Source organism: Schistocerca nitens, chromosome 5 (genome assembly GCF_023898315.1).
Source record: "Schistocerca nitens isolate TAMUIC-IGC-003100 chromosome 5, iqSchNite1.1, whole genome shotgun sequence".
Lineage (NCBI taxonomy): Eukaryota > Metazoa > Arthropoda > Insecta > Orthoptera > Acrididae > Schistocerca > Schistocerca nitens.
The window spans coordinates 714,520,890-714,538,540 of record NC_064618.1 but is presented as its reverse complement, the minus strand read 5'-3'; the positions used below and the strand labels follow the sequence as shown (position 1 = coordinate 714,538,540).

The following is a 17,651-nucleotide window of genomic DNA, read 5'->3' as shown; positions in this document are numbered from 1 at the left end:
GTAAAAGGGCGTTCACCCAGCCTCTACCGTATGTGTGAACACGTACAGGTATCAGAGCGGTCGTGGACACAAATCCGTATTTTAAAGCCCAGCACGTAATAAATGTAACTCCATCCTATGTCTGGAGTGCGGGACTTCGGCTGGTTGATCTCCAATAATAAAATACTAACAGCCGTTTTTTGGTTCTAATTTTAGGCAACCAGTTTCGACATTACATTTTTCTGACAGCTGTCCAAGGAGCGCACATGCCCGTGAGAAAAAAATTCTTCACGATACCAGTTGACAATGCTGCAATGGTTTCTGACACGAGGGTTACTCGGTATACGCAGGCCAGAAGAGACATAGTGTAATGCCGAAACTGGTTGCCTGACAAATAAAACCAAAATAACGGCTGTTGGTATTTTATTGTCAACACGTAGCCTGCCGGAGTGGCCGTGCGGGCCTAGGCGCTACAGTCTGGAGCCGAGCGACCGCTACGGTCGCAGGTTCGAATCCTGCCTCGGGCATAGATGTGTGTGATGTTAGTTAGGTTTAATTAGTTCTAAGTTCTAGGCGACTGATGACCTCAGAAGTTAAGTCGCATAATGCTCAGAGCCATTTGAACCATATTTTTGTCAACACGTCATGGAAGAGACGGAACTTGTCAATCGAGCGTCCTAGGAATAAATTTCTTTGCGGTTTTCTGTGGTATTGTTTTCCTTCGTAACTTAAGGCGGTAAACAATAGTTAAGAAATCAGTTGTAAAGTTACTTCAATGGCCGGGTGAAGAACATGAGCTGGTAAATCGAATTAGCTGTAGTTACGACTGTATGCTGAAAATTAATGCCTCTGAATTTTTTATGCCGTTCTTATTATTGACTGGGATATTACATGTATGTATATTACTCCGTCGACTCCCCTGTTTTTCCAACGGAAGTTGCAAACCATCTGCCGCTAGAGTGCTCCGAATTGTTGCATCTAACATGGTGATGTGTAATGTAACTATGATGGTGCGTGAGAAACAACACGTTGTAGTCCAGTTTCTAACCCCAGAAAACATGCCTACAATATTGAAATCCGTAGAACCTATGTGCACAGGAAATTTGCAACATTGGGTTGTTGGTGTTCGTAATGGAGGAAACGGTGGCTCTAACCTCAACATGTGGATGACTGCATACGGCCACCGAATGGACTCATCGCAATCGGGTTGATGAGCTCATCAGAAAAAATCGTGAGGAAACACAGACCAGCTCTCAGGTGAGTGTAGCGTAATCACGAGAGCGTGTAAAGGCCATCATTGCAGAAATGCGGTATAGAAAACAGAATGACGGTGGGCACCTCATGTTCGCTCCTGAGGTGTAACAGAGGGGAGTGAACATGTGTCAACAGTCTCTTCTGCGTTTTGAGCGCAGGGTTGATGGATTCCTTAACAACACTGTGAAAAGTGATTAAAGCTGGTTCCATGATTCTGGGCCCGAAAGGGAGAGATTATCGATGGAGAACGCCTTCGAAGACTTCACTTTGAGACTGACCGAACAGCGCAAGCAGAGATGAGGTTGTGGCTCTGTTAACAAAGTCAAACATTCTACTGGGACGGTATCGGCAACCTGGTCTCTCGTTGGGAGGAATGTGTTGGGAGCCAGTGTGATCATGCTGAGAAATAAATAGATAGTCACGAAGAATAAAGATGCAGAATGTAAACAGTATAAAAATATTCTGCAGCTGACGCGGAACCATAATCTCAATTCTAAGTTTGTTCTTCATTGAATACGGCTGTTAATTGTCAAAGAAGAGTCTCAGACTGGACTGCGGTGTTTCTTGCCATAGCATTGCAATGACGAAATAAAACAACGTCTCGCACAGTGCAGGTATCAATGTAATATAGTGCGAACACAAGGAGTTTAAGGCACCAGGTGAAATGGAGGTTTGAGCCGCGGCAGGAGGGGTCTCGGATAGCCGAAGCAGTTGAGGCGACTTTTCGCGACAAGCGGAGAATCCTGGTTCGATAATGGTCCGGCACAAATCAACATTTGTTCTCAGATATTCCGCAGCTTTTTCGAAACCATAATCGTAATTAGCGAGTTCGTTCTCAATGCTGATAAAGTTTATTTTAGGTCATTCCTTTTCAGCACACACTTTCACGTTGCGCTGCCTGTGTGCGGTGAGCAGTGTAACGCAGTCCTTACCGTACTGGTAGTCGGTGTCTATGTCGTTGTCAGCGTCGCTGAGGTCTTCGTCGGTGCCACCGCCGCTGCCCTCCTCGGAGGTGGAGTCCATGTCCACGTCGTCATCGTCGTCGTCGGCGTCGGCGTCGGCGTCGCCGTACTCCTCCACGGCGACGGGTGCCGTGTCGTTGGTGAGCGCCACGTCTGCGTCGCATTGTTCGGACACCGCCTCCGCGGAGGGCACCACGGTCAGCTGCTCCAGGTCACCCTGCACACGTCACACATCACGTGTCACTGCGCCAACGGCCGCAGTAGAAATCATGTACACTGAAGCGCCAAAGAAACGTATAGGCATGCGTATTGAAGTACATATACAAACAGGCAGAATACGGCGCTTCGGTCGGCAACGCTTGTGTAAGACGACAAGTGTCTGGTACAGTTGCTACATTGATTACTGCTGCTGCAACGGCAGGTTATCAAGATTTAAGTGAGTTTGAACGTGGTGTTATAGTCGGTGCACTAGCTATGGGATGCAGCATCTACGAGATAGCGATGAATTGGGGATGTTCCCGTACCACCATTTCACGAGTGTACCGTGAATATCAGGAATACGGTAAAACATCAAATCTCAGACATTTCTGCGGCGGAAAAATATTTTGCAAGAACGGGACCAGCCACGACTGAAGAGAATCGTTCAATGTGACAGAAGTGCAACTCTTCCGCACATTGCTGCAGATTTCAATGCTCCGGCATCAACAAGTGTCAGCATGCGAAGCATTCAGACGTTCTCGATACGGGCTTTCAGAGCCGAAGGCCCACTAGTGTACTCTTTACGCCCCGCCTGAGTCCGTCTACACGGAAACTGGACTATCAATGACTGGAAAAGTGTTGCCTGGTCGGACGAGTGCAGTTTCAAATGGTATCGAGCGGATGGGCCTGTAGGGTATTGAGACAACGTCATGAATCAATGGACCCTGCTTGTCAGCAGGGGACTGTTCAAGCAGGTGGAGACTCTGTAATGGAGTGGGGAGTGTGCAATTGGAGCGATATGGGTCCCCTGATACGTCTAGACATCATACGTCTAGATACGACTCTGACAGGTGACACGTACGTAAGCATCCTGCCTGATCGCCTGCATCCATTTTTGTCAATTGTGCATTCCGACGGACTTGGGCAATTCCAGCAGGATAATACGACACCCCACACGAACAGAATTACTACAGCGTGGCTACAGGAACACTTTTCTGAGTTTGAACACCTCCGCTTGCCACCAAACTCCCCAGACATGAACGTTATTGAGCATACCTGGGATGCCTTTGCAACGTGCTGTTCAGAAGAGATCTCCATCCCCTCGTACTCTTACGGATTTATGGTCAGCATTGATGATTCATGGTGTCAGTTGCCTCCACCACTTCTTCAGACACTAGTCGAGTCCATGCCACGTTGTTCTGGGGCACTTCTGCGTGCTCGCGGGGGCCCTAAACGATATTAGGCAGGTGTACCAGTTTAGTCGGCTCTACAGTGTGTCTGCAGTATATAAGTAAGCTGAGTATCTAAGCTAACGTGGTTGACAATTTAGTTCATGCAGCAATACAAGTTGCTCGGAAATTCCCGCTAAAAACTTCTAGGACTCATAGAGGGGCGTGAGTACATAACATTTCCAATAGAAACACGTCCGGAAACGTATCGTTTCCGTTATGCGACAGTTTCGAATCAGACGTTTAACTCATCCACTTCTGCTTGAGGATTTGAACTAGGCGTGACTCACTACAATTAATAGGTACCTATTCGACAGGAAACACAACGAAATACCCACTTATCCCTTAAGCACATTTCTTTGTATTAACATTTTTACATTACGTATTTACAGTATTCCAAAATAAAAAACCAGTAAACTCGGCTTACAGCACAGTACTGATGCATTACAACAATGTCTCGAGGAGGCGACCATCAATGTTGTTACAGACAATGTACCTACGGAGCATGTACTAGCACACACTCTCTATCCCAGCTGGTGTTTCTTAATTTCTAGTGCAAATGTTTCTCTGACTCTGAAGTTATACCACATTCAATATTAAACAAGACCCAATACGAAGTAGTCCATAGAAGTAAAATCCGCCGGTAATGGCGGCCAGGCGGTTAGACCACCTTGGCCTATCCATCTTTTACCAAATCGTCTGCTGAGATGTCTCCGAAACGACGTGAGATCGGAGATCGTGCACCATCATGCTGAAACCACATTTTCGAAGCGACATTCAGTGGCACAGCTTCACATCATTCTGTCCACCCTATTCCATACCAGGACAAGCAACTCTGAGACTTTTCTCTTTCCCTCAGCAGACGTGGACGCGTCACACATCTGAACTGAAGTCGTCGTAAGACGGAAACGGTAAGTTTCCGGAAATTGATTCCTATTCGAAATAATATGTACTTACTCGCTTCTAAGAGTCCTAGCAGTCTGTAACGGGAATTTCCGAACAACCTGTATATAGTGTCAAAATACACAAGACTCTTAAGATTTCCATCGATGTTTATAGTGTTATAGTGGTGGCAGGGGGAGGGGAAGGGGTGGAGTAAGACTCTAAACTTGCCAATTTTTATAGAAATCGGTTATTAAACCGTTAGTCAGTTTAGAAACGTGTCATACCACAAGAGCTAAATTTTGTGTATGACAGAAGAACTTGGAACACCCGTAAGAACTGATGGTTATCCATTGATACCTAGAAATGATGTGGCTCACCACGAAATCCTCTCTTCCACCAACCTTATTATCTCAGAGTAACACCTGCGCCCAACGTCCTCAGATATTTGTAGGACGTAACAAAGTCTCTACAGTTACTGTCTGCAGCTCGCTCTGGTACCATGGAAGTTACTCCCTGATGTCTTATCACATGTCGTATCATCCTGTCTCTTTTTATTTGCCAATATTTTCCGCATGTTCCTCCCTGAGATGATTCTGTGGAGAATATCCCCATTCCTTACCTTATCACACTACCTAGTTTTTTGCTTCCTTTTGTAGCACTGCATCTCTAAGTTTTAGACTTTATTGTTTTCTCGTTTTCCCATAGTCCATGTTTCACTACCATACAATGATGTGCTCCCATTGTACATTCTCCAAAATTTATTCTTCAACTCAAGGCCTATATTTGGTAATAATAGGCTACTCTTGGCTAGAATCTATATACATGATATGTTCGTCCTGGGAGAGCACTCTGTAGGCCCAGAACATGGAGCTGTAGCGATGACTTGACAGCGTCCGTCCGTATCATCACATGTGAACATCATTGTAGGTCTTTCTGCACGAACGTAATTACAGCCCCATGTCTCGAGACAGTGAATGGGCGACGTCTGGCCATATGCTCGCGCACTGTTAGCACTATATGAGACAATTCGGTCTGTCGTGCCCCGGTTTGATCAGCGAAGAGTTCTGCTGGCAGTCGTAAGGGTTCACCATAAACCTATCCTGCAGTGGATGCTCCTAAATCTGTTTTTAACGCTATACGAAGACCCAACAAAACCAGTGGAAAAGCTAACGACCAAGATTTTGCGTGGCAGATTAACGCTTCTTTCTGTGCCAGCTTTCCACCAGTCCATTGCTTGTTGGGTGGTAAGCCGTGATTTGATGGTAGTGGAAACCTCAGGGATTGGCCTGTTCTGAGAACAGCATTGATTCGAATTGCCGCCACTGCATTGACTCGAATTGCCGCCACTCGTTTGACATATAAAGGGCAGCCGAAGCGTGCAATCCACGACGAAAGAAATACCCGTGCCACCGTTTCCGTGGATATGATGGAATCGCCTTCGCCCTTCTGGTGAAGCAGTCCACTGTATTGAGGAGGTAACGGTATCTTTCAAACGGAAATAGGGGTCCCACAACATCCAGGTGCACATGTTTGAATCGCAGCGCGGTAAGTGGGAAGTCTCCTATCGCTTTGTGCCAACCTTAGCCCTATGACAATCTAATTTGTTGCCCAACTATGGTAGTCCACCTTTATATTGGGCCACACGAGTGTGTCCGTCATCAGTTTGACGCTGGCGTTTATTCCCGGAGGAGACAGCCCACGAATGCTGTCAAATAATTGCCGTCGCTAACTCTCAGGCACAAAAGGTCTCGGTTTTCCCTGTAATACGTCGCACCAAACTCGGAAAAGTTCACCATCAGGTTGCATCTGCCGCAGATGTAACCCGGATATACCGTCGCAACGGAAATCGGCCAGTTGTTGGCCGGTCTCTTAGTCAGCAGCTAAGTTCTTCTAGTCAGTAGCTTGAGAGATCGATTCCAACCCAGGCAGGAAGTCCGCCACGACGTTCTTAGCTCCTTTCATATACCGCAGGTCTGTCGTGAATTGAGTGATGAATTCAAGTTGTCTAAACTGTCACGATGAGCAGTCATCCTTATTCCTACTGAAGGCGAAAGTAATCGGCTTGTGATCTGTAAAAACCGTGAACGGCCTGGCTTCCACTTGTGGCCGGAAGTGTCGGACAGCTTCGTAAATTTCCAGCAAGTCCCTATCGTAAGCGCTCCATTTAACTTATTACGGCGTAAGCTTACGGGAGAAGAAGCCCAGGGGCTGCTAGTGGCCTTCGACATGCTGGTGTACAGATGCGGCAATGGCTTTCTGGCTTGTATCCATAACAATTACCAGTCGAGCCTGAGAAACCGAGTGTGCCAACATGATTGCCTGATGTAGACACGTCTTGATATTATACACTCCTGGAAATGGAAAAAAAGAACACATTGACACCGGTGTGTCAGACCCACCATACTTGCTCCGGACACTGCGAGAGGGCTGTACAAGCAATGATCACACGCACGGCACAGCGGACACACCAGGAACCGCGGTGTTGGCCGTCGAATGGCGCTAGCTGCGCAGCATTTGTGCACCGCCGCCGTCAGTGTCAGCCAGTTTGCCGTGGCATACGGAGCTCCATCGCAGTCTTTAACACTGGTAGCATGCCGCGACAGCGTGGACGTGAACCGTATGTGCAGTTGACGGACTTTGAGCGAGGGCGTATAGTGGGCATGCGGGAGGCCGGGTGGACGTACCGCCGAATTGCTCAACATGTGGGGCGTGAGGTCTCCACAGTACATCGATGTTGTCGCCAGTGGTCGGCGGAAGGTGCACGTGCCCGTCGACCTGGGACCGGACCGCAGCGACGCACGGATGCACGCCAAGACCGTAGGATCCTACGCAGTGCCGTAGGGGACCGCACCGCCACTTCCCAGCAAATTAGGGACACTGTTGCTCCTGGGGTATCGGCGAGGACCATTCGCAACCGTCTCCATGAAGCTGGGCTACGGTCCCGCACACCGTTAGGCCGTCTTCCGCTCACGCCCCATCGTGCAGCCCGCCTCCAGTGGTGTCGCGACAGGCGTGAATGGAGGGACGAATGGAGACGTGTCGGCTTCAGCGATGAGAGTCGCTTCTGCCTTGGTGCCAATGACGGTCGTATGCGTGTTTGGCGCCGTGCAGGTGAGCGCCACAATCAGGACTGCATACGACCGAGGCACACAGGGCCTACACCCGGCATCATGATGTGGGGAGCGATCTCCTACACTGGCCGTACACCACTGGTGATCGTCGAGGGGACACTGAATAGTGCACGGTACATCCAAACCATCATCGAACCCATCGTTCTACCATTCATAGACCGGCAAGGGAACTTGCTGTTCCAACAGGACAATGCACGTCCACATGTATCCCGTGCCACCCAACGTGCTCTAGAAGGTGTAAGTCAACTACCCTGGCCAGCAAGATCTCCGGATCTGTCCCCCATTGAGCATGTTTGGGACTGGATGAAGCGTCGTCTCACGCGGTCTGCACGTCCAGCACGAACGCTGGTCCAACTGAGGCGCCAGGTGGAAATGGCATGGCAAGCCGTTCCACAGGACTACATCCAGCATCTCTACGATCGTCTCCATGGGAGAATAGCAGCCTGCATTGCTGCGAAAGGTGGATATACACTGTACTAGTGCCGACATTGTGCATGCTCTGTTGCCTGTGTCTATGTGCCTGTGGTTCTATCAGTGTGATCATGTGATGTATCTGACCCCAGGAATGTGTCAATAAAGTTTCCCCTTCCTGGGACAATGAATTCACGGTGTTCTTATTTCAATTTTCAGGAGTGTAGAATGCTATTAACATCTCTGGTGTCAACTGCAAATATCGTTTGCTCACTGCGTCCTTGCCATCTAGTGCTTCCGACAAAGATACCTGGATGGCAGCCGCGTTAGGCAGATGTTACCAATAGACATTAAGGAACCAGCGTAGTTGGTGATAACTGACGGAGCGAGCAATATGGCAAGTGTGTCCCTCAGTGTTCTGATAAGGGCTGCTGTCACTTGTATCCCAACTACGGCGCCTAACCTCTTCGAAGAAAATACTTTGATTCGTTGACCGAAATGCCGTATGCATCAATGCGTTGGCAAACCGTCTTTAGATGCAATTCGTGTAACCTCTCAGACGCCGGTAATGCAAGTATGTCATCGAGGTATGCGAAGCACTCTTCGTGCTTCGTCGACAAACTCTTGCCGAGCTTGCTCTGCATTTTTCAAACAAAACGGCCTACGGAGATATTCGAATAAGCCGAATGGTGTCGCGACTGTCGTCTTCGGTATATTCGCAGGTGCGACCGCTATCTGGTGGTATGCTTTCCGACAATCAACGACAATAAACAAGGTCGCGCCTGGAAGCGCGGGCGTAAAATACCGGCGGTAAATGCTATCGGGAATGGTACGGGTATTAGCCGGCATTGTGGCCGAGCGGTTCTAGGCGCTACAGTCTGGAACCGCGCGACCGCTACGGTCGCAGGTCCGAATCCTGCCTCGAGTATGGACGTGTGTGATGTCCTTAGGTTAGAAAGATTTAGGTAGTTCTAAGTTGTAGGGGACTGATGACGTCAGAAGTTCAGTCCCATTGTGCTCAGAGCCATTTGAACCATTTCGTACGGGTATTGAGTGCCCGGTAGTCTCCACATGGTCTAAAGATCCCGTCTTTCTTCTTTACTAGATGAAGTGGCGATGACCACGGGTTGTTGGATCTACGGACGACTGCCGAGCTCAATAGTTCTTCCAATTATGCCTTAGCTGCGGCGAAACAATCAGGAGCTAACAGTGCGGGCGCTGAGACACTAGTTGACCGGATGTAGTCCTGTTGTGAGGGACTGTGTTGTGCTTTACTGTCTGCGCACACGGAACGGATTTGCAGTTCGCTAAGTGTGGCGTCGCCACCTGTCTGTCATGCAACATATGTAGAGAACCTCGTCCTAAGGTTTTAATGCACTGCGTGCCCCGGCGGATGCTCGACGAACAATAGCTACTTAAATTACATAATGAAACATGAAATTTGCACCCAATATTGCGTTCGACACACCGGCAATCACCAAAGTCATTGGTAAACGTTATTGGAAACCGAGGACTAAATCTGTCTTGGCATTTTCCATAAGTCATTACTGAACTCTCGCAGTGGTAGCCGCTGGTGCTTGAAGTCGCGACTGGAGGCGCCTATCGCCGGCTGCGTTGCCATTTGGGTGAGTGCAGGGTGATGTGCACGGAATGGCCTTGTTTCCGAAGCGACGTTGGTACCAACAGATACGCTCCGTAGACACGTTGCTATCTTCCTTGTCCTTCCTGTGTTGCCTGCCTTACCTCCGAGCAGTGTCGATATCTGATGCCGTAAGCCGTCAGTGTGATTTCGTAGCTCGTCCAGTTGTTAACGTCCGTTTGATGGAGTCGTCGTATCGGTTCAGCCTGCTGGACGTCTGTCCTGCTTCGTTCGACCGTTACAGACGACCTACGCCCTGCGCTTAACGAGGCATAGACCTTGTCGTCTAGTAAGAACAACGATGAAATATCGCGTGCGTCGGAAAGCGCCACATCCGTTCTAACTCCCTCTGTCAACTGTACACGTCACACATGTTGTAGTGTAGTACCTGGAAACTCGGTGTCGTCGACTAAGCTTCACAGGTGCCGCCAAAATTCCGAATGCGACTTAACTCCTCTCTTTTCACCATGTAGTGCTTGTTGAATATTTTGTTCTACCGTCAATGTAGCCGCTCCAGCTGTAACTGTTTAAAAAGTGTATATTTCCGCGTGGCGGGTGGGCAGAGGATTACATCTACGCTAATCGTTGGTATTTTATCGCCAAGTTCTCTAACGGCGATGATAAATTTGGTCCCTTCGTTTACAACGCCGTTGTACTGGAAAGTCAGATCTACATCTGCATCAATACTCCGCAAGCCACATGACGGTGTGTGGCGAAGGGTACTTTGAGTAGCTCTATCGGCTCTCCCTTCTATTCCAGTCTCGTATTGTTCGTGGAAAGAAAGATTGTCGTTATGCCTCTGTGTGGGCTCTAATCTCTCTGATTTTATCCTTATGGTATCTTCTCGAGATATACGTAGCAGGGAGCAATATACTGCTTCACTCCTCGGTGAGGGTACGATCTCGAAACTTCAACAAACGCCCGTACCGAGCTACTGAGCGTCTCTCCTGCAGTCTTCCACTGGAGTTTATCTATCATCTCCGTAACGCTTTTGCGATTACTAAATGATCCTGTAACGAAGCGCGCTGCTCTCCGTTGGATCTTCTCTACGTCTTCTATCAACCCTATCTGGTACGGATCCCACACTGGTGAGTAATATTCAATCAGTGGGCGAACAAGTGTACTTCCTTTGTTTTCAGATTGCATTTCCTAAGGATTCTTCCAATGAATCTCAGTCTGGCATCTGCTTTACCGACGATCAACTTTATATGATCATTCCATTTTAAATCACTCCTAATGCCTACTCCCAGATTATTCACAGGATTAACTGCTTCCAGTTGCTGACCTGCTATATTGTAACTAAATGATCTCTATTTCTATGTATTCGCAGCACATTACACTTGTCTACATTGAGATTCAATTGCCGCTTCCTGCACCGTGCGTCAATTCGTTGCAGATCCTCCTGCATTTCAACACAATTTTCCATTGATACAACCTCTCGATACACCACAGAATCATCCGCAAAAAGCCTCGGTGAACTTCCGATGTTATCCACAAGGTCATTTATGTATATTGTGAATAGCAACGGTTCCACGACACTCCCCTGTGGCCCACCTGAAATCTCCATTGAGATTGACATACTGCGTTCTGTGTTCTAGGAACTCTTCACTCCAATTACACAATTGGTTCGATAGTCCATATGCTCTTACTTTGTTCATTAAACGACCGTGGGGAACTGTATCGAACGCCTTGCGGAAGTCAAGAAACACGGCATCTACCTGCGAATCCGTGTCAATGGCCCTCTGAGTCTCGTGCACGAATAGCGCGAGCTGGGTTTCACTTGATCTTTTTCGAAACCCATGATGATTGCCACAGATTTCTAGTCTCCAGTAAAGTCATTATTTTCGAACATAATACGTGTTCCAAAATTCTACAATTGATCGACGTTGGAGATATTGGTCTATAGTTCTGCACATCTGTTCGACGTCCCTTCTTGAAAACGGGGATGACCTGTGCCCTTTTCCAATCCTTTGGAACGCTACGCTTTTCTAGAGACCTACGGTACACCGCTGCAAGAAGGGGGGCAAGTTCCTTCGCGTACTCTGTGTAAAATCGAACTGGTATCCCATCTGGTCCAGCGGCCTTTCCTCCTTTCTGCGATTTTAATTGTTTCTCTATCCCTCTGTCGTCTATTTCGATGTTTTCCATTTTGTCTTCTGTGCGTCAATCTAGAGAGGGAACTACAGTGCAGTCTTCCTCTGTGAAACAGCTTTGGAAAAATACATTTAGTATTTCGGCCTTTTGTCTGTCAGCCTCCGTTTCAGTACCATTTTGGTCACAGAGTGTCTGGACATTTTGTTTTGATCCACCTACCGCTTGGCGTAAGACCAAAATTCTTAGGATTTTCTGCCAAATCAGTACATAGAACTTTAGTTTCGAATTCATTGAACGCCTCCCGCATAGCCCTCCTCACACAACATTTCGCTTCACGTAATTTTGGTTTGTCTGCAAGGCTTTGGCTATGTTTATGTTTGCTGTGAAGTTCCCTTTGCTTCCGCAGCAGTTTTCTAACTCGGTTGTTGTACCACGGTGGCTCTTCTTCATCTCTTACGATCTTGCTTGGCACATACTCATCTAATGCATATTGTATGATGGTTTTGAGCTTTGTCCACTGATTCTCAGCACTACCTGTACTTGAGACAAAACTTTTGTGTTGAGCCGTCAAGTACTCTGGAATCTGCTTTTTGTCACTTTCGTTAAACAGAAAAATCTTCCTACTTTTTTTAATATTTCTATTTCAGGAATGAACGTGGTGGAGGTATCTTCATCTTGATACTGTTATCCACCGAACGGGTGTTCCTTAATACAATAGAAGAGTTCAACGCAACATTTTCCTGGTTTTCTATGTCTTATCGTAAATCTTCGATGTGTTTCAACAAAGCATCGCGCCGATCCGTAGTACTCTATGTGTCGCGCGGATGCGCCGACTCTGCGGTTGACGATACAGAACGGTGCTGCATTTGTTCGTGTACAACGGAATTCAGTATGCTATACTGGTCACCACTTTAGCGATGTACAGCTTATCTGTGTCTGCTAAAGAGGTCCAACGAAGTAATCAGGCAATGACTTTTTATTTATTAAAGCTCAAACACCAATCAACTGAAGAATCTAAGTAGTAAAAAAGAAGAGTAAGAACAGTAAAACAGATTATCCGTGCTCTCGTTGCCACAGAACAATGCTGCGTTTCACCGTGCACTCTCAGATGTTCTTCTGGCGTTTCCCACAGAGCCTTGTGGTATCCCGTAAGTGACTTCTCCATAGTCAGAAGAATCTCCCTGCTTTTGTTGGATGACTTATGAAGTACAACAGTCTGCATTTTTAATTAGATATGACATTACCCATTGATTTGCTACACTATCAGTTGCCAAAAGAACCTGTTAAATTAGAATATAGTGATTCACTGAGTCAAATGCCTTAGACTGATACTAACCGAAGCTATTTAGCTTTTTAATGCTTGCAATATTTGGTTAGCGCACAGGTAAACGTCAGCCTCTTTCGAGCAAACCTTCTGGCATCCCAAACATGATTTACTGATGATCTTATTGTTGATCAGGTAGCATACAACTTGAGAATACATTGCCATCTCAAAACTTTTGAAAAGTGATGTGAGTAATGAAACGGGTTAGTTACTGAAATCTCTTCTAACACTTTTCTTGAAGAAGGGTTTAACAATGGCGTATCTCAATCTCTCTGGAAAAATGTCCTTAGTAATGCGTTACAATTTTCAGAAAAGACGGCACTTATTAAATGGGAGGTAGTCCTTTGTATTATGTTGGAAATCCAAATCAAATGCAGATGGATTATTATTTATGACAGAATCTATAATTTTCTTAATTTCAGAAGGAAATTCTGGTGGTAAATGGGTATGATAAAATTTTATGAGAGTTGCTGTTTCAACATCCTACTGCTATTTTTCTCTTTAACTGTTCGTCCCTATATTTTCTACTGTACGTAAGAAATTATAATTAATCAAATTTGCTATCTGTGACTTACCATTTATTGCCCTTAAGTTCAACTGAATACGGACGTTATCCTGCTATGTAGATAGTTGTTTTATCCTTAATATTAGTACATTACATATAGACTGGAGTCTCATTTCTGACATAATGTGAATGTTACTCGATTTTTTAATATCTCTTCTTGGTAGTCTGTGTAGTTTTTGTAGTGATCAACTGCTGCAAGACATTCACTTGCTCTTTTCAATAGATAAATTTCCCTTCTCCCTTTACAAGGTGCATATTTTAATCCCTCTAAAAATCAATTGCTTTTTGCATGGCTGTTTGATGTCCTTTCTGATTAGCATATTCGGAAAGCTATTATCAAATAATTACATTAATTTATCATGGAAAATATTTAATTTAATTTTGGCATTTGTTTTATTATGAATATCATCTCATGTCATCTCCTGCTAACTGTTCTTAGAAGCATTTGTTCTGGAGCCTGAATGAATTACATTTCTCCAGAGACATATGAGTCTCGACTTTATCACCGATAAGTACACAAGCTTATAACGTTTCCTGGTAAAACATGCTTTTTAACTATGCAATTACAATTGTATTTTTATATAGACACTGATTACGTCTGTGGTCTCTGAATAATAATAGAATAGAAACAATTCTGTTATATTTTGTATTTGTAAAGGATTAAGTACTGGATTTGTGAAATAATATCTGCGTCGGCGAGTTGTGAAACCGCCACAGAAAAGAATTAGTAATGAAAAACTCAGAGATTTCATGACAATCAGCCATTGTATAAATAGTAGTGTAAGAACAATAATTTCGTTAATGAGATTTCACTCTGCAGCGGAGTGTGCGCTGATATGAAACTTCCTGGCAGATTAAAACTGTGTGCCCGATCGAGACTCGAACTCGGGACCTTTGCCTTTCGCGGGCAAGTGCTCTACCAACAGAGCTACCGCAGCACGACTCACGACCGGTATTCACAGCTTTACTTCTGCCAGTACCTCGTCTCCTACCTTCCAAACTTTACAGAAGCTCTCCTTCTCTATTCTATTATTATTCAGAGACCACAGACGTAATCAGTGTCTACATATAAATAAAATTGTAATTGCATGGTTAAAAAGCATGTTATACCAGGAAACGTTATAAGCTTGGTAGAGCACTTGCCCGTGAAAGGCAAAGGTCACGAGTTCGAGTCTCGATCGGGCACACAGTTTTAATCTGCCAGGAAGTTTCAATAATTTCGTTGTCGTCTTCTTGGATTCACGTAGAGAGGAGGAACCTGTGGCGCTATTTTTAACGCATTGGTAGCTTTCATTTGTCAAGACCGTAAGCAGGACGCCATTATGTGCTGATTATAAAGAAAGGTGTGTGGACTTGTTATTAATCGAGTTTTAAATATAGTTATTTAATGAGAACTCGCGTGTTATTATTAGAAAGCTTGCCTGGTGTTTTACCCATTTATTTAAGACATTTTCAGCTTTTTAAGTAGTGTTCCTGGTGCACAGCTGCGACACGGTGGAGCGAGCCGCCGCCGCGGCAGATTCAAATCTGATAACAAGGGCAGTCATACCGCAATAAGCGGTGAAAGGAAATCTTACTATGCAAAAATTCTGGACTGGTAAAATTTATAGAAAAATTATTTTCTGGTTAATAATGATAGTCTCATTCTCTACTTTTAGCCGTGGTACTGACTAATAATTAATGTTGATGATAAAATCCACTCCTAAGTTTGAGGTTCTTTAAGTATTGCGTCCGGTAACTTCAATATTTTTGATAACAGAAATAATATCAGAACATTTTTACGGTAGTTGTAGCATAGATGGATATGTTGTGCATTCTACTGAGTTACAGTAACAAAACAGTGTTCGTTTAGTAAGAAACCAGTTCCAGTACAATAATAATTAATCTCATTTGTTTGCAACAACATATTTCAGCACATACAATTAACCAAAGTAAACCAGTGTACAGAAAAAATAGTGCAGCGCGAAAATCTGAAGCCGTGAATTTGAATTTATGCATGGCCAGGACTTGAATCCGGGTCTTCTGCTTACCAGGCAGATGTGCTAGGCTGCACACAAACGTAGGGTTATGGCTGCCAGAGCTGCATTGACTGCCTAAGTCCAATGCCCTCCCCAAGAAACACTTCAGTTGAAACCTTCGGCCCATTTACCCTTTCTGACATCATCACATTGGAATGGCACCCCAACTTTGCACGTATTGGGAAGATCCCGCCTCTACCTCAGATCTATTGATCTGATGAAATTACATTTTTTCGGAGACATATGAAAAGGGAGAGTGGGCTGAAGTCTTGAATTGAAGTTCGTATTATGGAAGGCATTGGATTTAGGTAGCCCATGCAACTGTGGTAGTCACAATGCTACAGTCGTAGCACATCTGTCTAGTATGCAGGAAACCTGGGTTCAAGTCCCAGCTTTGACCAAAATTTAAAGTCATTGCTTCAGCTTCTATTCAGTTTTGGTCTCATTAATTCTTCTAACTAATTTTCAATGAGTAATATCCACACTCTAAGTCACTGACATACTTATCCTAACTGTGCAACATGATCAGATAGAGTATTTGTTGCCAGGTATACAGTTATTTCCTTGCTGTGAGCTTCACTGAAGAAAATATTATTAGTTTAGGTTATGCTGTCCTTGTCTACCCATGTTGGAAAATTATTTATTGAGTTCAAATTGTGATATTCAAATAAGATTTTCATATTATTTTTGCAGGTGGAACCCACATTACTGCCAGCATAGAACAGTTATACGAAATTGATGATTCACTTACGTTTGAGAATTATAATTGATTTTGGTTGACATTTTTCGATGACTGTAGGACTGTAATTTTACGTGAGAGGTTTCTTGTCGCCTAGGAGAGAAACAGAAGTGTAGAGATGTAAACGTCGCATCTTGGGCGTTCTCTAAAGATGGTGGTGCTTACCATGAACAGGTATCCAATGACGACGTCAGCGTCCTGGGGCGTGTCCAGGGAGTTCCTCCTCAGGATGTTGGTGCTCACCCAGCGGCAGTCCAGGTAGCTGCGCACCGTGTGGTCTCCGTGCAGCCTGACCACGAAAAAAAGAGGACGGAACTCAGTTAATCCATTATCATACTACTTTCACCTGTATGGACTAGGAGGATATTTGAAAATTAAAATATGTGATTTTATCAGCCAGTGGAATTAAATTCTCTTTCATGCATCTCATATGTAAGTTTGGCGAGTAACATCTTAAAAAGTTTTTCGAGTGGCATTGTGCCTCCTAATAGAAACGTTAAACTAAGTGAATAAGGGTGATAACTGTAAGGTTGCAAGACAGGGATGCAACCCTGCGATCCTACTGTTCTTTCTATAAATCGGAGAAACAATGACGTAAAGGAAAGTGTTTCAGTCGTGGGATGAAAAATTTAGTACGGACAGCAATACTAACAGCTGCTAGTTCCATTTAAGAATTCTGTGATTAAAATACCTTTGGAAGGAGATTACATGTCGTTTAGTGACGACTTTCTCATAATTAATCCAAGTGAAAATTGATTTACGATACACTAAAAGATTCCAGGAATATAGTATGAAGGCATTCACGACCGGATGACATATATTCTGGTAAACCTTCCGGGGTGTAAGGTCGTGGTCCACGAAACTCTTCAGCTCCTTACGTTTCGTCAAGAGCTGCGCTGGACATCTTCAGAGGGGTGTTTCTCCTCCGGTGAGTCTTGCCGACTGACGGGTCGGACGTCTGAGAGCGACTTATATATCGTAGAAAGTGGGCGTGACCAGAGTTGCACGTGATATGCAGAGATAATATTTGTCAGAGATAAAATTTAACTATCGATCGTAATCTCGTCACGGATAAAAACTGTCTAGCAATTCTGTAGTGCTACTGTCCAAATATCACTAAGTTTCGTGGTCTCTTCTTTCCGATTGAAATTATCCCTATGTTTATATATTTCAATTGTTTCTCTTCAAAGCCTTGGGTAGTAGTTCGTCGTCGAAGATAAAAT

At 45.0% G+C, this 17,651-nt stretch overlaps 1 protein-coding gene across 1 annotated transcript in view; it reads right to left on the bottom strand.

The window, feature by feature from the left end:
- Window positions 1-17,651, bottom strand: part of LOC126260678 (papilin) — a 267,188-nt gene that overhangs the window by 54,928 nt on the left and 194,609 nt on the right. Inside the window, exons 7-8 of the mRNA XM_049958012.1 lie at window positions 16,594-16,717; window positions 2,166-2,412 (exon numbers count right to left, since the gene is read on the bottom strand). Of these exons, the coding sequence (XP_049813969.1) occupies window positions 2,166-2,412; window positions 16,594-16,717 (371 nt within the window). The remainder of the gene's footprint in view (window positions 1-2,165; window positions 2,413-16,593; window positions 16,718-17,651) is intronic.